General features: G+C 34.2%; 1 protein-coding gene across 2 annotated transcripts in view; it reads right to left on the bottom strand.

Annotated features, from left to right (window-relative positions):
• The window catches only part of DNAJB14 (DnaJ heat shock protein family (Hsp40) member B14), a 50,081-nt gene that overhangs the window by 11,306 nt on the left and 16,173 nt on the right, over positions 1-22,602 (bottom strand). The window contains exons 2-4 of one of the 2 annotated variants that reach the window (XM_045880690.3): positions 21,902-22,073; positions 14,662-14,807; positions 1,481-1,666 (exon numbers count right to left, since the gene is read on the bottom strand). In XM_045880690.3, the coding sequence (XP_045736646.1) occupies positions 1,481-1,666; positions 14,662-14,807; positions 21,902-22,073 (504 nt within the window). Of the gene's footprint in view, positions 1-1,480; positions 1,667-14,661; positions 14,808-16,234; positions 16,556-21,901; positions 22,074-22,602 lie in introns of those variants that run through there. The other variant, XM_064584855.1, reaches the window with a different exon arrangement.

Genomic DNA, 22,602 nt, shown 5'->3' on the forward strand with positions numbered 1-22,602 from the left:
CTCTGCCTGCTGCTCCCCCTGCTTGTGTGTGCTCTCTCTCTCTCTGACAAATAAGTAAGTTAAGTAAGTAAGTAAGTAAATAAATAAATAAAATCTTAAAAAAAAAATTAAAAAATTAAAAAATAGAAGTTCTTTCTTTACGAAAACTTGAATAAGAGTTCCTACCTAATATTGCATCCATAAAGGACTTTAGTTGTGGTTGGTTGTTTTTACAAATCTTGGGTCATCACTCTGAAACTCTGCTTTCCTCATTTATCAATGAATCACAAATACCTCTAGAAATCAAGACAGTGCTCTAACTCATTTTTTTAAAAAAAATGAGTATAAAATACTCGTATAATATACTATGGTAGAGATGGACAATTTATACAAACATTCTGCTGCTGATAGACTTTTAGGTTGTTTTCAAATAAGGTGAGCAATTAGAAATATTGACACAAAGTAAATTATGTTATAATAAGCAAAAGAACTGTAACTCAAAATTCACTACTACCTGAAAGATTTATGATTGTTCCTAGCATATTTTCCATCAAAACTACTAGTCTGAATAATTTTTCTGTGAGAAGTAACTATATATCTTAGTATGTCAAAATATATGCTATATTTTCAGTCATTAATTTGTATTTACACATTCTCTTTCCTTCAAGGATGCTTTACAAAACGTCCTATCAATGACCATAATCTTTCTCAATAATATTCTGATAGGGCCATCAGGCCAAAGCATATTGCCACATTCATAAAGATTCTCTTAATTTTGAATCGAATGTTTAACTTAGCATTTAAATAAATGTTGTAAACATGACTGGAGCGATAATTTCAACTATCTTATAGGAGCTATTCTTAAAGAAAATTAATTTTCACAGAACTCATAGTAAATATAAGTAGAGTTCAATACAACTTATGCTGGTACTATAAAATCAGTTCATTTAGTAGTACCTCCACAGTATTTTACTTTGATAGCCTAGTTCAACTAATTATTTCTGTCTTAATATAATTTTAAAAACCCATTTACTTTATATATAACCTATGAATCAGACATTTTAATATTTCAATGGAAAGTACCTCCGTATACATCCAAATTAGCAATTATAATGTTATGAATGAAATAACTACACAGATCTTCAGAGAACCAATGTCAAATTGTCTTCTAGGGTATGGGATACCTCCTGTGATTGTAATAGTACTTAACTAAGACATTGCTACTGGATTTCCTACTTATACATCCTTTCTTCAGCTTTATATAAAATAGAGAATATCCGTACTCATTTCTTTTTTTAAAAAAATAAACATGTTCTAGAAAAAAGGCAAACTTACAGTAAAGGTAATAAGTCTAACACTTTCTTACACCTTCATGAAAAATCATCGAGGATCATAATACTGTAAGAAATGTAGTGGAGTAGATAAATCTCTAAATAGCCTAACTGGAGGTGAGAATCTCTAGCTTCATAAAATATAATATTTACAACTAACATTAAAATACCTGAAGGAAATCCACCACCAAAGAATATATTAAATAAGTCTTCTGGAGTTATATCAGCTTCACAACCTCTATGGAAATTAAATCTACCATTGTTTTGGTGATTACATGCTTGTTCTTCATTGCCTGTGAGGTCATATTGTTTTCGTTTTTCTGGATTGCTTAAAACAGCATAAGCATTTCCAATCTCTGAAAAGGTAAAGAGTAAAAATTGGTAAGCAAAGTTTTTATATTATAAAAAGATTTCCCCATATAAAAGCTACTGTCATATTAACCCCCCCCCAAAAAAAAGCCTAAAAAACAAAATAAAACAAAACAAATCCTACTTCAGGCTAATCAAGAAAATAGTAAAACAGTAACAATTTCTTTTAAAGGTTTATACATTAATGGCATCTGGGTGACTCAGCTGGTTAAGCGTTAGACTCTTGATTTCGGCTCAGGTCATGACCTTAGAGTCATGAGATCGAGCCTGTGGAGGGCTCCATGCTGGGTGTGGAGCCTGCTTAAGATTCTCTCTCTCCCTCTCCCTCTGCCTCTTCCCCCTTAAAAAAGGTTTATACATTAAATTTATACACTGCTTGCAATTATACATATTATCTCCCAATACAAATTTTTTATGAGACTGCTAAGTCTCCCTACTATCTTGAACATAAAGGAAAGTCCATCTTGCTTTCTTACTATTGTGCTCCATCCTTTAATATCCCGCTTCTTTTGAATATCCTAATCTAGTCATTCATTAGTGCAACTCAAACCAATAATAATAGCAGTAGCTACCAACTGCCAGGCTCTGAACCCAGTATGTTATTACATTATTCATTATTATTCCTACTTTACAGATGAGCCTCCTGAGGTTCAAAATGGTTAGGATACTTGTTCAAGGTCAAAAATTTTTTAGCATAGTAAGTATACGCTATTCAACAGACATTGTAAAACTGTTTTTGTACACCCCAGCCCAGAATGAGCTATTTTTCATTTTATTCATTAACAATTAATCCTCTTAAAACTGTAAACTTCATGAGGGTAGGGAGGGTATCTATGTCTTCACTGAAATATCCCCATGGTCCAGTATAAAGTCTGAATTTGCTTGTGAATGGATCCAGATAGTCTCTAATATTCCTATCTCACTTTGTTAGTTTTGTGATATTTACTTATAAAGAATTCTATTTCCCATCTCATACTCCCATGTCCAAAAGAGGCAGTGGTATATTGGTTACCAAAATGTGTTCTTGAGGCAATTAACAAAAGTTGTAATGTTTTGATCTAAAAGTAGGAATTACCCTATTCTCATTCTGACACTTCTAATAATCATTTCATTTCATAAATACAGCTTACTTCTTAAAGTAGATTGTAAGCCTTTTGTAATATGGGATATTTTAAAAATACTTTTTGGATCCCATGTGGTAGCTGCTATAGGTACTGTACAAGCAAACAGATGCTCATTAGGTAGTTGTTTTTGGATGATTACGTATCACACTGAAATTAATTATACCCATATACTCTGGAACTTTTCTTCTGGTGGAGATTCTAAAACCTGGGATTCAGAGATAGCTTTCAGATGGTCTGTGAACCCCAAGGTATGAAAAATTAGTTGGATGGTCCATTTATCTGAAGAGATGGTCCAAAACTTTCTTTAGATTCTCAAGCAGATCTATGATTCAGAAATAGAGCAATCATTTATAACAATGCTCTAACCGGAAAGCATGATCAGAGATCCAAACAATGTACTTACAAACAACACCAAGGTATTAAGCAATACCTAAAAAAGAAGCGTATCTATCAATATCTGCCAGAGTTGTACTTCCAATAATATCAGGATTTACCTCTATATCCTAAATAGAGTATTCCAGGTAATTTCACAATGCTGTTACTTTTTAAACTATTGATATATTGGTTTTAAGGTTTTGCCATTTAAAAAAATAACTTCCAAACATTAAGACACTTTAGAAGATCTATGTGAGGGGCGCCTGGGTGGCTCAGTTGGTTAAGCGACTGCCTTCGGCTCAGGTCATGATCCCAGGGTCCTGGGATCGAGTCCCACATCGGGCTCCCGGCTCAGCAGGAAGCCTGCTTCTCCCTCTCCCACTCCCCCTGCTTGTGTTCCTGCTCTCGCTGTCTCTGTCTCTGTCAAATGAATGAATAAAATCTTTAAAAAAAAAAAAAAAAGATCTATGTGAAATACTGTTATAATCCATAATTGTATATGCAAGACAATTTATCTACTGTGACTAGAGTAATTTTCTATTCATTTACTTTGTGCTACACCCATAATCAAAATTTTTTTCAGTTCCTTATTACCTAAAAAATCCAAAATTTATTTTGGTATTCAAAAGCTTTACAAAATACATTTCTACCTCAGTCTCACTTATTTCACCAAAAGTACCTTCCACCATATTCTTTTTTCTTTAATTAAACTTTTATTTTGAGGTAGCTTTAAATTTACATGAAGTTGTAAGAAATAATACAGAGAGATCCTCTGTACCTGTTACCTAATTTCTCCAATAGCAATTTCTTGTAAAATTAAAGTACTCTCACAAATAGGATATTGACATTGATATAATCAGGATATGGGACATTTCCATTACCATCCTCTTGTTGCTCTTATATAACACACCCACTTCCTTCCCTTTCATCCCCTCTCTAACCCCTGACAACCACTAATCTAATCTCTATTTCTATATTTTTGGCATTTCAAGAATATTATATAAATAAAATAATAAAATATATAAATGGAATGAAGCTCTTTGGGATTGGGTTTTTTCAATCAGCATAATTCTTTGGTGATCAATCCAGGTTGTTATGTAAGCCAAAACAGTAGTCCCCACCTTCACCCCCAATTCATGGTTTCAGTTACCCTCAATCAACCATGGTCTGGAAGCAGATGATCCTCCTTCTAACCTATCATCCATAGGTCAATAGTAGCCTAAAGCTATGTCACAGTGCCTACATCATTCACCTCACTTCATCTCATCATGTAGGCATTTTATCATCTCACATCATCACAAGGGTGAATGAAGTACAAGGTATCTTGAGAGACAGACAGACCTTTTACATAACTTTTATTATAGTAGATTGTTATAACTGTCGTATTTTATTGTTAGTTATTATTGTTAATATCTTACTGTGTCTAATTTAAAAATTACCCTTTATCATAGGCATGTATGTATAGGAAAAAAACATAGTATATATAGGGTTCAGTACTATCTGTGGTTTCAGGAATCCACTGCGGGTTTTGGAACATTTCCTCTGCAAATAAGGTGGGGGGGGGGGGCGCTACTGTAGTTCATTCCTTTTTATTGCTGAGTAGTATTCCATGGTATGGATTTTACCACTGTTTGTTTCACCATTCACCCAATGAACAACATCTGTGTTGTTTCTAGTTTTGGTATTATGAATAAAACTGCTATTACATTCATGTGCAGGTGTACAAACATCAACTTTTACCTCTAAGATAAATGCTCAGCAATGTAACTGCTAAGTTGTATGGTAGCTGAATATTTAGTTTTTTGAGAAACTGCCAAACTGTTTTACAGAGTGACTGTGTCATTTTACATCTCATCAACAATGTATGAGTGATCCAGTTTCTCTGCATCCATACAGGCTATTTGGTGTTGTTGCTATTTTTTATTTTAGCTATTTAATAGGTACGCAGTGATATCTCATTGGGTTTTACTTTACATTATCTCTAATGGCTAATGAATGACTTTAAAAATCTTTTCATGGCTTATTTTCCATTTGTATGTCATCTTCAGTGGAATGTCTTTTACTCATTTTCTAACTGAATTGTCTGTTTTTTAAATTTTCAGTTTGGGGAGTTCTTTATATATTCCAGATACTAGTCCATTTCAGATATGTGTTTGGCAAATATTCTCTCCCACTCTGTTACTTGTCTTTTCATCCTCTTCATAAGGTCTCTGCAGAGCAAACCAAAAAAATTTTGATGAAATCGAACTTATCAACTTTCCCTTTTATGAATTGTGCTTTTAGTGTTAAGTATAAGAAATTATTGCCTAGCTCAAGATCCTAAAGATTTCCTCCTAAAGATTTGCTCCCATGATTTTTGCTAAGAGTTAAAAAGTGTTTTATATTTCATGATTCATTTCAAGTTCATTCTTGTAAAAAGCATAAGATTTAGGTCAAGGTTAACTTTTTTTGCCTATGAATATCTTAACCGTTCTAAAACCATTTGCTGAAAAGCCTATCCTTCCTCTATTAAATTGCTTTTGCACTTATGTCAAAAATCAGTTGGGTATATTTGTATGGGTCCATATCTGGGTTCCCTATCCTGTTTCATTGATCTATTTGTCTATCCCTCTGCCAATACTATACTGTTTTGATAACTGTAGCTATAAAGTCAGTCCTGAATTCAGGTGAACTGATGACTCCTACTCCATTCTTTTAATAAATTGTTTTTATTTATTCAGGTTCTTTATCTTTCCTTATGAGTTCTAGAATAAACTTGCTTTTATCTACAAAAAAGTCTTCCTAGGATTTTGACAGGAATTATGTTAAATATGTAGATCAATTTGAGGACACTTGACACTTGAGGACACGCATCTTTACTATGCTGTCCAATCCATGAACATGATATATTGTTCCATTTATTTAGATCTTCTCTGATTTCTTTCACTAGTATTCTACTGCATTCAGCATAAAAATCCTGTACAAGGTTTGTTAAATTTACAACTAAGTATTTCTTGTGTGTATATGTATGATTATAAATGGTAATGCTTTTTTAGTTTGTGTCTATATATTCACTGCTAGTATAGAGAAATGTACTAAATATTTCTAAATATAAAAATTAATTTTTGTACATTTATCTTGTATCCTAAAATATTACAGAATATATTTATTGATTCCAAAAATTTAGGGGGGGGAAGATGCATTCCTTGGGATTTTATATGTTATTATATCATTTGTAAATAGGGACAGTTTTATCTCTTCCTTTGTGTCTTTTCCTTTTCTCACCTTAATGCACTGACTGGAATTGCCAACACTATACTGAATAAATGTGATGAAAGGAAACATTCTTACTTTGTTCTCAATCTTAGGGAGATAGCGTTTAGTCTCTCACCATTAAGTATATATTTTCTATAGTTGCTCTTTTATCAATTTGAGGCAATGCCTTTCTATTCCTATTTATCCATCAGGTTTTTTTTTTTCTGTTAGTTTTATCATGAATGAATGGTGACATTTTTCAAATGCTTTTACTGCATTGATGGATACAATCATGAGATTTTTCTTCTTTAGTCTATTAATATAGTGGATCACACTGACTGATATTCAAATAGTGAACCAGCTTTGCATCCTTGGAATAAACTCTACTTGGTCAGGGTGTATAACTTATATATATATATAAGTTATATATAAGGGTATAACTTATATAATATATATATATATATATTACTGAATTCTAATTATCCTGTTAAGGATATTTGGGTTTATTTCATGAAAGACTGGTCTATAGTTTTCTTTTTTTGTAGTGTCTTTGACTGGTTTTGAGAGCAGGGTAACAGTTATTTTATAATATGGATTGGGGAATATTTCCTTTTATTTTCAAGAAGAGACTATAGGAGTAGTTTTAATTTTTCTTTAAAAGTTTAGTAGGATTTTCTAGCAGAGACATCTGAGCCTGGAGACTTCTTTTTTTGGGAGTTTCTTGATTACTAATTTAATTTACTTAACAGTTATAGGGCTGTAAACTCTTGCTTTGAGTCTATTTTGCTCTTCTTTTTCTAGGCTTATACGGTAGGTGCCTAGATGACTGACTTAAGCCCATTCCTCTTTTCTAATATATGCATTTAGTGTTATATGATTCCTCTCAACATTGCTTTTGCTGCTCCCCTCAAATTTTGATATGTTGCATTTTTATTCAGATTAGTGAATTATTTTAAACATTTCTTGAGACTTCTTTGACCCATAAATTTCTTAGAAGTTTGTTGTCCAGTTTCCAAGTGATAAGACATATTCCAATTATCTTTCTGTCATTAATTTTTACTTTGATTTCATTGTGGTCAGAGAACACACTTTTCATGACTTCAGTCTTTTAACTTAGTGAAGGTTTACTTTATGACCCAGGATATGATCTATCTTGGTGTATGCTCTGTGAGTACTTGAAAATAATTTATAGTCTCCTGTTGTTGTATAGAGTGTTCTATAAATGTTGATTAGATCTTGTTGGGTGATGATGTTTAATTCTTCCATATTCTTGCTGATTTTTTGTCAAGCTCTTCTATCAGTTGTTGACAGAGAGGTGTTGAAGTTTCTAACTATAATTATGAATTTGTCTATTTCTTCTTCAGTTCTATCAGTTTTTGATTTACATATTTTACATCTTTTTTTTTTTTAAAGATTTTATTTATTTATTTGAGAGAGAGAATGAGATAGAGAGAGCATGAGAGGGAGGAGGGTTAGAGGGAGAAGCAGACTCTCCGCCGAGCAGGGAGCCCGATGCGGGACTCAATCCCGGGACTCCAGGATCATGACCTGAGCCGAAGGCAGTCGCTTAACCAACTGAGCCACCCAGGCGCCCCTACATCTGTTTTTTGATGTGAACACATGTATATTGTTACGTCTTCTTGAAGGATTGACCCTTTCATCATAATATAATTCCTTCTCTGGTAACATTTTTAGTCTAAGTCTACTTTATCTAATATTAATATAGCCACTCTTGCTTTCTTTTGATTAACGTTTTCATGATACATCTTTTTCCATCTCTTTACCTTCAGCCTGTCTATATTGTTATAAATGAAGTGAGTTTCTTATAGATAACACACAATCATGTTTTTTTAATTCACTCTGCCAATCTGTCTTTTAATTGGCATATTTAGATCATTTACATTTAATGTAGTTACTGATAAGTCAGGGTTTATGTCTGCCATTTTATTTTTTGTTTTCTGTTTTTTCCTGACTTCCTGTGAGTTACTTAAACATATTTTTTAGAATTCCATTTTGGTTTATCTAGTGTTTTCTGGTGTATTTGTACAACTTTTTAGTGGTTGCTCTAGGTATTATATTATACATACACAACTTATCACAGGCTACAGCTGTCATCATTTTACTAGTCAAGTGTACTGTGAAACCCTTACTTTTTTACTTTCTTTTATCCTTCATTTATAATATAATTGTCTTATATATTTTCTTGGCATACATTTAGAACCATATCAGACAATGTTAAAATTTTTACTTCAAATGTCAAACAACTTAGAAATTCAAGAGGCGAAGCAAAGTATATTGCATTTATCCATATTTTTGCTTACCATGTTCTTTCTTCCTTTTTCATATTTCAAGATTTCTTCTTTTATTGTTTTATTTTGGCTAGAAAACTTTCTTTAGCTATTCTTTTAGGGTACGTGTGCAAATAACAAATTCTCTTTTTTCCTTCATCTGAAAATGTCTGGATTTCCCCTTCATTCCCAAAGGATGTTTTTGCTGGGTATACAATTCTGGGCAAAAGTTCTTTTCTTTCAAAAGGTATTTGAAAAATGGGCCACTGTCTCCTGGCCTGCATGGTCTCTAATGTGAAATTCACTGTCATTTGAATTGTTTTCCCCAGTAGGTAAGGTGTCATTTCTCTTTTGCTTCTTTCAAAATTTTCTTTTTGTCTTTAGTTTTCAGAAGTTTCACTATGATGTGTCTTGGTGTGGATTTTTTGGGGTTTATCTATTTGGGGTTCATTCAACTTCTTGAATTATGTAAGCTTATTTCTTTTACCAAGTATAGGAAGTATTCAATCTTTATTTACTTATTTATTTTTGCATACTTTTTCAGCTATGTTCTCTTCTTCCTCTCCTTCTAAGACCTTAATGATATAAACATTAAATCTTGTCATAGTCCCACTTGTCCCTGGAGCTGTTCAGATTAGATGTCTATTTTTCTATTTTCCAGCACACTGATTCTTTCCTCTGTCATTTTCCTGTTTATTCCATTCATTGCTAGATTTTATTTTGGTTTTTGTATTTTTAAGTTGTAAAATTTCCATTTGATTCTTTATACCTTTTATTTGCTCAGATTTTCTATTTCATTACTGAGACTCTTCTTTTTCTTTTTTTTTTAAGATTTTATTTATTTATTTGTCAGAGAGAGAGAGAGAAAGAGCATAAGCAGGGGAAGCGGCAGGCAGAGGGAGAAGCAAACTCCCCACTGAGCAGGGAGCCCGATGTGGGACTCAATCCCAGGACCCTGGGATCATGACCTGAGCCAAAGGCAGCTGCCTAACTGACTGAGCCACCCAGGTGTCCCCTGAGACTCTTATTTTTCAAAATTTACTTAAAGCATATTTGTAATTGCTCATTGAAGCATTTTTATGATGGATGCTTTAAAATCTTTGTTAGACACTTCTAACTTCTCTGTCATCTCCATGTAGACATCTATGACTTTTTATATTTAGTTTGAGGTTTTCCTCCTTCTCAGTATGCAAGTGATTTTCTACTGAAATGTGGTCATTTGAGCTATTATCTTATGAGACTCTGGACCTATCTAAAACTCCTGTTTTTAACTGTCCTCCTCTGACATTATTCTGGTACAGGAAGAGGAAATACCACCTTGTTACTTCCAGATGGGAATAAAAGTTCAGGTTTCCCCCTTGGCCTCTGATGACATCTGAAAGGAGGAGCTCCTCGTTACTGCTGAGCAAAGATGAGATTCCTAGTCTCCCATCAAGTCTCCAATGACATCTCTGTGGCTGGAAAGAGTAGGTAGGGGTGCTGCATTACTGCCCCCCAGGAAGCTTCGCTGACACCACAAGGATATGGCTTTGTTTACCTCTAAATGGTGGTAAAAGTCCTAATTCTCCACTAGGCTACTTATGACACTTCCCCAGTGGGGAGGGAAAGGGACACCTTGTTACTGTCAAGCAGAAGTACCTGCTCCCTACTTGGTCATCTCTGTTACAGCCCCAGTAAAGAGGGCAGGCATGTCAAAGCATCTTACTGCAGCCCAGAGAGGGTGACAGGCTATGTTCTTTATTCAGCCTTTGCTGATGTGGGTGTGGGTGGGATGGGACCACAGTTTTTTCTTTGATATTTGGCTATATTGGATGGTTATTGCTTAAAAATTTTCTGTCTTACTATGTTATCCCCTTCCCGGGGGTTTAGCTAGAGCAAGTAGGCTTTTCTTGGGGATTGTTTATCAGTGCTTATTGGTATTTCTGGGTTGTCTGCTTCTCCAGCACCTAATCTAAGATATAAAAAACAAAAGGAAAACCCAAGCAACTTACTGCCATGTAGTTCTTTGGGTCCCAAGGCCCCTAGCTCATCTACCTTCTTCTTTCCACCTTTCAAAGTTTTTTTTTAATGTTTGTTTTGTTTTATACATAATATTCAATTATATTTTATGCAAGGAATAGGGAAAAGTACATCTATTCCATCTTCCTGAAAGTGGAAGTCCTCATTGATTCTTAAATCACTTGCCTCATTCTCATACCCAAATTTCTGCCATTTTCTCTTTTCTCTAATCATACTCATGTCCAGAAAACTCTTAATTCTCACCTATTACATGAAGGCTTCTCTAATTACTCTGATTATAATGTACTTTATCTTTCTGACTTTTCTTCCAACATCTTTATTCAATGTTTTGGTATTTAATCATATTCAGTCTTCTGGGAGATCTTGGGTAAATCAGTTAATCTCTCTGAGCCTCACTTTTCTTACTGGGTAAAGGCGGATGACACTAGTCCCCTGACTACTTCATAAGATTTTTAATAAGCATTAAATGAAAAAATAGGAATGAAAAACTATAAAATGTTTGTCAAATGTTAGGTATTACTATTATTCCAAATATTCTGTGTGATACCTTCTTCTTAATGAATTACAAATTCTTTGAGTAAGAGGATATCTCATATGCTCTTGTTGTATTTCTCTACAAAAACTAGCCCAGATGTTAAGAATATTGAACTACCAGACCTAACACAGGTAATAGCATCTGATCCATTATTATTTATCAAGTAAACACAAAAACATCTAAACCACACCCCTTATTACTCTCATGTGTATGTCAATAGGCACACGTACTCTTCAAAGGGTCTCTGAAATACTTTGAAGTATTTGTCTTTGAAGATAAAGGAGACCAGGTATATTTTGAAGACATCCATGTCAGACAGAAGGAAAGGGATCCATTTCATTCAAATATTTTTTAAAAGCATGTTCATATATACTGTGCAAGTCACTCTCTAGATGTAAATAAAATATTCCCTGCTTTGAGAAACTTGAGTTACAACCTTAATTTTAAAGAGCAAGCAGCCACATGAACTTAAGAGTTCATTTAGCCTATCCTCCTTGATAGCAAACTTTTAATTTTTAAATCTTTACAAAACACATAAATGAAAGGACACCTGGCTGGCTCAGCAATTTTTTTGTTTTCATATGACTCTTGACTGTGAGTTCAAGCTCCACTTTGGACACTGAGCTTATTTAAAGAACAAAACAAAACAAACACACGCACAAATGAAAATATCTCTTCTATCTAATTTAATTCCTTAAACCAATTACCTCCTCTTTTTCTATTCTTGGGGGAAATAAAAAGCAAATGGTTTCCATCTTCTGTAAAAAGTGTTTTGGTAGTTACAGAGCAATCAAGCTATACTTAATTTTCATACAAAAGAAAAAAAGTATAGTATTTGCTTAAAATAAACAGCTTAGTATCCCAAAAACAGATGTTAGGATCAACTGGTTAAAAATAAAATGATTCAAAAGATAAAGAAAAGACCCTGTGTGCTGAATAAATGAAACCTGCCATTTCTGAATGATGACACTAACTGTAATATTTTCTAATTAACTACCTTTGCTCACCGAGCATCTGTGGATTACAATCTAGTTTTCTATGTAGTTTCCACCCAATGAAAAATGGGCTCATCAACCAACTCCCTATTCTGATCCTCTTTGGGATTAATAAATTGGCATTCTGATTTACAGATAACCTCCTGTGTATTGAATAATGTGAGCCTCTTCTCTAGAGATGAACCACCTCCCAGCATGTTGATAAATATTAAGTTGCTAGTGTGCAAAGTAGAGCATTACACTCTGAAATGTACCACATCAAAGTGTAATCACCTTTGTAAAGCCCCGTCTGAATGTCTAGCTGGGCTGACATTTATGCTGCTCCCCTCTTCAAAATACATAGGATGTAAAAATATTAGGAAGTCCACTTACTGTTATTCCAAGACTAATAATGCTAAATGACTTCAATACAGAAGTCAGAGAAAGCAGTTTAGCATTTTTAACATTAATGGAGAATTAATACCAAAATCACTTAGCAAATCACAAATACGCAAAATCTCACTGCCGAAATGTTTTTCACTATTTAAAAACACCAACAATTTTAAATTAAATGATTTTAATTCATAATGTAAAAAATTTTTTTTTAACTTTTGGAGGAATGTGCTAAAATTAGTGTTTTTTTTTTTTTAAGATTTTATTTATTTATTTGAGAGAGAGAGAGCACATGAGAGGGGGGAGGGTCAGAGGGAGAAGCAGACTCCCTGCTGAGCAAGGAGCCCGATGCGGGACTCGATCCAGGGACTCCAGGATCATGACCTGAGCCGAAGGCAGTCGCTTAACCAACTGAGCCACCCAGGCGCCCCTAACATTAGTGTTTTTGAGTAAAGAAACATTTTTTGTACTTTCACCATGTCGCTTTTAACTTAAGGAAACAAATAGAGAAGGCTCTCACTGTCACAGTGATATTTTACTTTCACCAGCACCACTTTGGCAGTTGCTTTTATTGAAACATATTAATAATTGCCTGAATATATTTTAGTTGGCAACTTCCTTCAAGATACAAAACTGTTTTGGAAACAATTTAAACAGTTTTTTGTGAAAGACCAATGAAATCATCTACCTTTTAGGAGCATTTTATTTTATTTTTTTTTAGAGAAAAAGAGTGCGTGAGGTGTGGGGAGGGGCAGAGGAAGAGGGAGGGAGAGAGAGAATCTTTTTTTTTTTTTTTAATAAGTATACTCTTTTTTTTTTTTAAAGATTTTATTTATTTATTTGAGAGAGAATGAGATAGAGAGAGCATGAGAGGGAAGAGGGTCAGAGGGAGAAGCAGACTCCCTGCTGAGCAGGGAGCCCGATGCGGGACTCGATCCCGGGACTCCAGGATCATGACCTGAGCTGAAGGCAGTCGCTTAACCAACTGAGCCACCCAGGCGCCCGAGAGAATCTTAAGCACGTTTCACACCCAGTGCAGAGCCAGATGCGGGGCTACATCTCAGGACCCTGAATCATGAGCTGAGCTGAAGTCAAAAGTCAGATAGATGCCTAACTGACTGAGCCACCCGGATGCCCTGGAGCATTTTAAAAATTAGTATTTCCTTCCTGTTATTCCAAGACCCCAACATTTCACTGCAAACATCGTATGTTGGCTCTAAGTGCCAAATTCAAAAGAAGGAACAATCACAAATATAAGCATTTTCCTATGAATTAGAAATTAACTATTATGAATAAATTATATGTAATAAGATACAAAATTATAAAAAATCAACTCTCTGACATGTATTTACTAAATTGGCAAAAACAAAACAAAGCAAAACAAAACCCGCCCAATCCTGAAATAATATTAAGAAAGAAAATGAAGAAAAATGAATAGTAGGCAAAAGGAAAAAAAATGAATTTTTTTTTTTTTTAAAGTAAGCTCTACATCCAATGTGGGGCTCTAACTCATGACCCTGAGATCAAGAGCTGCATGCTCCACTGACTAAGCCAGCCAGGTGCCCAAAGAAACTAATTCTTAAAAAGAAAAAGTCACATTAGTTAGAACCACATATAAGAAAATGCAAAAGTTGGCCAGTTAACAGAAATATAAGATCACAAGCAGAAAATTCCAAGCAATTTCCCAATTCTGGACAGTCTCTATTACCCTAAAAACTTGCAAAAGCTATATTTTGTTTTAGTTTAGGAGCTCATGTATAATCACCACACTACTAGTGTGTGGTAAACTAGAAAGCATGCATGATTATCTAGAAAAGCTACTTAGGACTTTGCCAAAACTGGCATTTTGCTTTTGTGAAGCCACAGTGCATTTGTTTGGCTCTTGGCATAATTAATAGTAAAGTTTTAAAGGATTTTGAGGACCTTACTTATGCTGGCTTCTAAATGTACCAGTCTAAAGGCAGAATTTAATATTCTAAAACATTGTAAAGTGGATTCTAAAAAGAGCTTAGTACAATTGCTTTAAAAGGTTTACTTTACTTTTAAAAGCATCTGTTGCTCCAGGTGCATGGTTTTTGTCTGGATGAAACTTCAAAGCAAGCTTTCTATAAGCTTTTTTCAAATCTTCATCACCAGCATCTTTGGTAACTCCAAGTACTTCATAGTAATTTTTACATTTGTTTATGCTGTGAACAAAAGAGTGTGTTATAATGTAAATTTCAAGGAAGAACTTCATGTAATATCTCTCATTTTTTATTTATTAGAATAGTAGAAAGAACTGTCTGTGGATTGTTTTCTCAGTGTCAAATAGCTTATCCCATTAAAGGTTATTGCTTCATTCTCTTTTTTGACCACAGACCATTTTTTAACCTCTTTCCAGTCTAAGGAGAGTTGACCATGAGAATGTCCTTGGTGCTTTTTATCACAACTACAGAAGTAAAGCAAAGCCCATAACAATCATGGATGAAGGACAGAGCACACACTGAAACTAAAATGAGGACAAGAACAATTTTACAGTACTCTTAAGTACACAAAGAAATTCCAGAACTCTTCACAAGTATGTCGTAGTATGTCATAGCTAAAGATTAATTAATATGCATTGCATTCCAAGATTTTTGTTGTCACATAACGTAGACCTACCAAATATCAAAGCAACAGTTTAGTGCATGTAAAACGATTACAAGTACCTTAAATGCCAAGGCAAGTTAACTCAGCTCCGCTATACTAACGAGAACTTGTCTGCCAGTCTAAGAAAAAGAAAATCTCATAATAATATATATCACAGGACTCAAAAACGCTTGTTATACCCAATTTTCATTATGATTAGCATGCTCTTAAAGATTACTTACATAGCTAATTAAAGATGTTAACGGATTTAAGCCCAGAGTCTTTGAAGTATATTAAGAAAAAAAAAAAAATACTCTGAATGGAGCAGAGAACATTAATACTTCTAAATGCTAATATTCTCCTAAAACCTAATACTTTTCCTTCACTAAAATACAGTAACATTTTCAACATTTTCTGTAGAGTACTTTATGACCTTAGATGTGTTCCATGGGTGAGTGTTTTAAGGTAGTAACAGGAGAAAAGATCTAAGGCATAATTGTTCACCGGCAGCTGAAGAATTGCAGTGACTCAAAGTTCTCAAAGGAAAGAGACAAGATTGATCTTATTTTACTACTGAAACTATAAGCCATGATAGTGCTTGGTACAGGATAGGTTCTCAGTAAATATTTCTGGAATAAATGAGCCTTAGCTCTCTTTTTATAATGAAAACGTTCAACATTTGTTAAATGAACAAAGTTAAAAAAAAAAAAAAGACAGGTTTAAGATTATAGAATTTTTTTTATAATCACATATCAATAAAAATCTGTTATGCAGTCTTCTTTATGGTAATAATAATTAAAATTGGGGGGCACCTAGGTGGCTCAGTCATTGGGCGTCTGCCTTTGGCTCAGGTAATGATCCCAGGGTCCTGGGATCGAGCCCCACATCAGGCTCCCTGCTCCATGGGAAGCCTGCTTCTCCCTCTCCCACTCCCTCTGCTTGTGTTCCCTCTCTCACTATCTCTCTCTCTCTCTCTGTCAAATAAATAAATAAAATCTTTAAAAAAATAATAATAATTAAAATTGGATTTTTCTACTTTAGATACTTAATAAATATTAACTGTCAATAGTCAATTAATCATAAATGTGATATTTCCTTTATTTAATCAACAATATTTATGGAGCACCAATTATGTCACAGACAGTGCTCTGGGCACTTGAGATATATTAGTGAATAAAACAGAATGATTCCTGCCTTTGCAGAGACCCATTCTCCCAGATATGTTTAGAAACTATGTGATAAAGGGAAAGGGGACATTTATAGAACACCTACTGTGTGTCAGGCAAGGTCCACAATCACATATCCATGTTCCAATATCCATAAAGCTCTGCAAAATGAAAGTTATTCTATAATTTGACTGCAAAAACCTGACTTGAACTCTTTTAGAGGCAAAATTTGACCTGAATGGGTGTGAAGCTGCTAGAGTTTTCATTTATCCCATTTAAGTGTGAATATTTCTGCATGTTGCTGCAGAAATGTTACTATTAAGTAATGGGCTGCTCTCCAGATGTTAAGTGTTATTATGTTATGTATAATATATGCTCCTTATTACCTTTCTAAAATACGAACAATTCTGAATTCCAAACTACATCTGGTCTACAAAGATTTCACAACAAAGAGTTGCAGAATCTTATTATGTTGGTTATTTTATACAAATTGTCTCATTTACTCCTCATCTAACCAATGAGAAAATTGAGGCTGGAAATGGTTAGGTCCCAAGTAATAGATGGAAACTGAAATTTATTTCTTCAACAAAAATTTACAGATCATCTACTTTCTGCTAGACACTGTTTCAGATGGTAATGGTGAATAAAACAGTCAAAAAAAAACAACAACCCTGTTCACACTAAATTTACAATTGGGAGAGGGATGAGCAATGAACAAATTATACAAGTAAAATAAAAAGTATATCATACGGTGATATATATGTAGAGAAAACTAAAAGTGACAAAGGAGACGAGAGAATGGACAGGGAGACCAGCTTTCTAAATAGGATGATTAGGAAAGGTCTCCCAAGTAAGGATTCAAATCTCAGTCTGTCTGACTTGAAATTCCTGTTATCTCAGAATCAGAACAAGGAAAAGGAGTCCTTCAGACACCAGAGTAACCCAGCTCTTCTCTTCTGTTTGCTTTTCCAGTGTTTAAACAGACTCTTGTCTTGTAGGTATTTTCAAACGTTGGTTTTGGTGCCCCAAACATGCTTTCTCTGCCTCCTTTCTTGCTTAGTTAGTTTCTACAATTTCTTCAGACCTCAACTGAGCTTTTCCTTTTCTCAAGGAATCAAATTCCTCAAGACTAGGTTTGGTGTTCCTCTTATATCCCCCGCAAAGCCCCCTGGACGTCAGCCCTCTCCCAGCAATTACCACAGTGTACTTGCAGCTCCCTGGTCTGACTACTCTTCTAGACTACAGGCCTCTTGAAGGCAAGGATTATGTCTGTTCACCGTATCTGTTGAATGGATGGATGATGAATGGACAGATGGATGACTAGGTCCAGTGTAAGGGCAGAAATGGTTAGGATCTAAAAGTCAAAGGTGGTAAGTGCTATAATAAAAATGTAGTTGGCACCAAAAGTCAGTTTGGAATAGAGGAGAATAGACTGTAGGACAAGGAATAGAGCTGTGAATATGATAGATAGTACCTGAATGCAGAAAACAAAAGGAAGTGATAAACAAAACACTAAACAATCCTAAAGCCATTATTACCTGGTTTGTATGCATAAGCTGATTAATTATATACCAGATTAACCCTCCAAAATTGTTTTGTTAAGATTTCCTGAGCACAAAAGGCTAGGCAATAGAAAAAGGCAGCCCAAGAGAGGACTGTTGGGTAGTGTAGGGAAGTTAGAGGTTGGAATTCACAATCCTCTAGAGATGGGTCATAAAGCTAAGAATTGTCACAAAGACGGGGAAGCCAGCAGAGAGGTATAAAGTTGACATCACCAATGCACCAGCTGAAGACCACTATATATTTCAAGTAATGCTCCAAATATACTCATTTACCTAATTTTTCACACCTGAATCAAAAATTACCATTCATATATTTATTTTAATTCATATTTTTATTCATCATTCCTTCACCAATTAAATGCATTTGTCATAGTTTCTACAGTTCACTCCTTACTGAAAGATTCAAACCTTCTTCTCCATCTTCACCAAAGAATTATTTTAAAAGAGATAAAAAAGAAAATAAATTAAAAAGAGGTAACCCATTACCTACCCCGGAAGGAAATATCGTACAACCAGTCCAGAAAGACTGACTTCAAGCTCAACAATGGAGAAGTACATCAGTTCAGCCCCTATGTCTTCCTTTACGTGAATGAAAGCATAGCGGATAGGGCAGGAAGGTCCTCTTTCAATTCTTTTTTGCATTTTTTTTTTTTAAGATTTTATTCATTTATTTGTCAGAGAGAGAGAAAGAGAACACAAACAGGGAAAGGGGCAAAGGCAGAGGGAGAAACAGACTCCCTGCCAAGCAAGGAGCCCGATGCAGCACTCGATCCCAGGACCCTGGGATCATGACGTTGGCCAAAAGCAGACGCTTAACCAGCTGAGCCACCCAGGCGTTCCATCTTTTTTGCATGTTATAGCTGATCATTTAAATAGACTCCAGATTTAATTGGTGTTTAGGGAAATATTTATTCCTTAGACAAAGGATTATTTATTTTATAAGTTTAGCAAAATGATTTCATTTCAAGAACAGCTTAAATCAAATCCTAATCAAATCCCCATAATTCAAATGACTTATACTTGTACAGAAGTGTTCCTAACTGATAAACAGAATGATGACCCAGTTAATGCTTTTACAATTATCTTGTAAGTTTTTAAAATAAAAGATGGGCTCTTTTTTCAATGAGAAATTAAAAACTTCAAATTAGATCCAAGACACTTCTCAATAAATTTTCAATATATTTCAATTCAAAAACAGTGTTTAGTTACACAGAATATTAGCTTCACAAAGTTATACACTTTTTCTTCAGTCTTATTGTAAGCTAGCTCTTACTTATGCAATGGATGCAGTATTATTGCATGGGTTCTCCCATTGAGCCAAATTGTCACCGAGCTACTTGTTTGCATAACCCTGCTAACACGAGATAACATGGCTTTCTTCAGAAAAAATCCCCTGTGTATAGGTAAAACAAAAAACAAAAACATACAGCATCTAAGTGTTTGCTGGTGATCTGTTACCTCACTAAAGCAACACTTACGAAGTTTAATATAATGAGTATTATGTTACATAATTCAGCTAAGCAACTCATAAAAGTTATCAACTTAAGTACTCTGAATAACTTAGGGATTCTATTAAAGAACATTCCAATCACATTTAGTCCTCAGAGGAAAAAAACTGCATTTAATAAAAAAGGGATAAGAAAATTATTGACCAGAGAAACAATTTCTAATACAGCTGTACTACTAAGCTAATACTTATACCCAATAAGAATTCATGGTCTGAAATTTGGCTGGGTCCTCAACGCTAACCAGCAATCCTTCCATTCCCTTTGCCTTTCCGCTCTGTAAATTTTCCATACTTTTACAACTCTCCTCAAGTTTCCAATCTCATCTCTTTTCTTCTAACTCTCAGAGGATAATCTCCACTCCAATTTCCCAGAGAATATAGAAGCCAAAAGACAGAAACTCCCTCAATCTCCTGTTTCCATCTTTCCAAATCCGGCCATACACAAAGTGTATCCGTACCCACCACCATCTTTCATTCTTTCATTCTCAAGATATCCTGCCTAAATACTCCAAGAGATAGTAAAACAAAGCACTGCTCTTCCTTCCTTATTTCTACCATACCTTGAGCTACTCCTCTTTTCCTTTTAAGGTGAGGATAGAGGAAACGAAGAAAAAAAGATTTTTAAAAAATAGCACCAGATTTAGGGCATACCTATTCTCCAAAACTTTCAACTCTATTCTTTGGTGATATTTCAAAATATATAAGTAGTTCTATAGTCTTTTTTTTAATCACAAAATGCTTCTAAACAGAAATCACATATAATACAATTAACTTTATTTAGGTCTTTCATTAAGAACATACTCTCCCAATAGAAAGTCAATTCTACAAGAAAATACAATTTGTTTTCAAATAGATGTGGTTTCCTGGAACACATTTCAGCACACCATTTATTTAAAGCTTTTTCTTGAAGAAATTCAAAAGGAAGTCTCTCATTTATTCATTCACCTATCTCACATAGTCAACCAACTCTCAATCACACAATACTAGTTATAAAAGTAGTTAGCAAAATTACTTATATCCCAAAAGTGCTTCACTACCATTCATGCTAATCAAATACCCTTTAGCATGGCTTCACCATGATTAGGGAGTCTTTTTTCTTTTCTTTTTTTCTACCAAACACCAACATCTGTGGCCACACTCAGATAAAATGTTACAATTAAGCTTTAGCATCTAAATATGTAGGGAAAAAAGAAAAATGTAAATACATTGATATTTTATTTAAAATGACTTCAATTCTAGGGGGCGCCTGGGTGGCTCAGTCGTTAAGCGTCTGCCTTCGGCTCAGGTCATGATCCCAGGGTTCTGGGATCGAGCCCCGCATCAGGCTCCCTGCTCAGCAGAAAGCCTGCTTCTCCCTCTCCCACTCCCCCTGCTTGTGTTCCTGCTCTCTCTGTGTCTCTCTCTGTCAAATAAATAAATAAAATCTTTAAAAAAATTAAAAAATAAAATGACTTCAATTCTAAATTATGGTAAAAAAAAAAAGAATGAACTAAAAAGCAATGGAGAAAAAAGGATGAGCAAAAAAGGAAATAAGATCAGAAGAAAAGTAGATAAGAAAACGTTAAGAGAAAGACAATCTAGTTTTATCTGCTCTTCACTTGAGCTAGTTCACTGTACTATAATTCATTCTCCATGTGAATTATCTGATTAATCACTGTTTAGAGTCCTTCAACTTTGCTAGAGAGCAACATCAGTACAATATCAATAAAGCTTCCCTAAGCTGTAGCAGAAAACAAAACAGCATTTTCTGTAGTGTTTCATACTCAAAGGTTCATTTTATTTCCAGAAAAGCTCTTCTTAATTATAAAATCAGTTACATCAGATCCCCAAAACCTAGTTCACAATTTTCCAACTCTACCTAATTCTTTTACTTTAAGTAGAAGTATAACATGAGGTAAAACTAAAAACACGGAGGCAGAATAATTAGAGTATGAAAAATATTAAAAGAAGAGGACGTTATTATATGTTTGCATATGTATATATAAAGATGGCCTTAAAGAAATAGAAAAAAATTGTGCTACATTAATACAAGTGAATTTGAAAATGCTGTTGCTATTGCCCTCAATTTTCCTCTCATATGAAATTCTCCTACTTTCCTGTATACAAAGACAAAACAATTCTTTCTCCTCTTTTATCCTCTCTTAATACAGTTATCTAAATATTATACTGTGTCAAAAAATTGAAATAATATTCCCCAAGAAAAAATATCTGGAAGCAACTTTTGCCTTATAGTTACTTTAAAAGATGGAACCTTCCATAGAGTTGGTACTTTACAGACTGATCTGATAAATAACATAAAGCATAAGACACCCAGAGTTCAATTCTTCTGTGTTTGTTCTTCCACCAAATTATAGTTCACACATTTTTTTAGGCATCATAACATTGAAAAATTATGTTAGTATCAATTCTAGTTGAGATATAAGTCATATTATCCCTACCTGAGAACTCCATCTACTTGGTCTTTGGTGTAGCCCTTTCCACTTTCACCACTACCAGATGTGCTGTCCTTTGTACAGTTAGGCTTGTTTTGATCACCACAACCTGATGGTTTTCGGCAATGAGGGCTATTTCCAGCGGTGCTTCCATTTTTCATAATTATTTCCAACAGTGCTGTAGAAAGATACAGAAAGCATACTATGCCATGTTATATCATGTATATACACACGATCTTGAGAAGAAAGTTATAAAGCTGAAAAATTAAGAATCATGTACTCCAAAAGTATTCACCACATGGCTTTTTAAAATAAAATATATTCCCTTATATACCTGTTTAAGATCACATCACTTAGAATATTAAGAAATTAAACCTAATAACTCAAAAGTACTATCATTTAATTCCTTATGACACACCTACATTTGTCATATCATGGTGAAACCACAGAATACCAAAGAAAAAGAGAGAGTCATTAAAGAAGCCAATGAGATTATCTACAAAGAAATAGAAATTAGACTTTCTATTTATTTCTCAACAACAACAATGGCAGCTAAAAGGCATGGAAATAATACCTTCAAAATGCTCAGAAAGAATAACTGTCAACTTGAATTCTGCACTAATTTTCTAGAAAATGCTCAAGATTAAAAACCTTTCAAAGAAACAAAAATGGATAAAATTTACCACTAAGATTTCACTAAAGGATAC

Source organism: Mirounga angustirostris, unplaced genomic scaffold (assembly GCF_029215605.1).
Source record: "Mirounga angustirostris isolate CCGP_5_RB_7025 unplaced genomic scaffold, mMirAng1.0.hap1 SCAF_2, whole genome shotgun sequence".
Classification (NCBI taxonomy): domain Eukaryota; kingdom Metazoa; phylum Chordata; class Mammalia; order Carnivora; family Phocidae; genus Mirounga; species Mirounga angustirostris.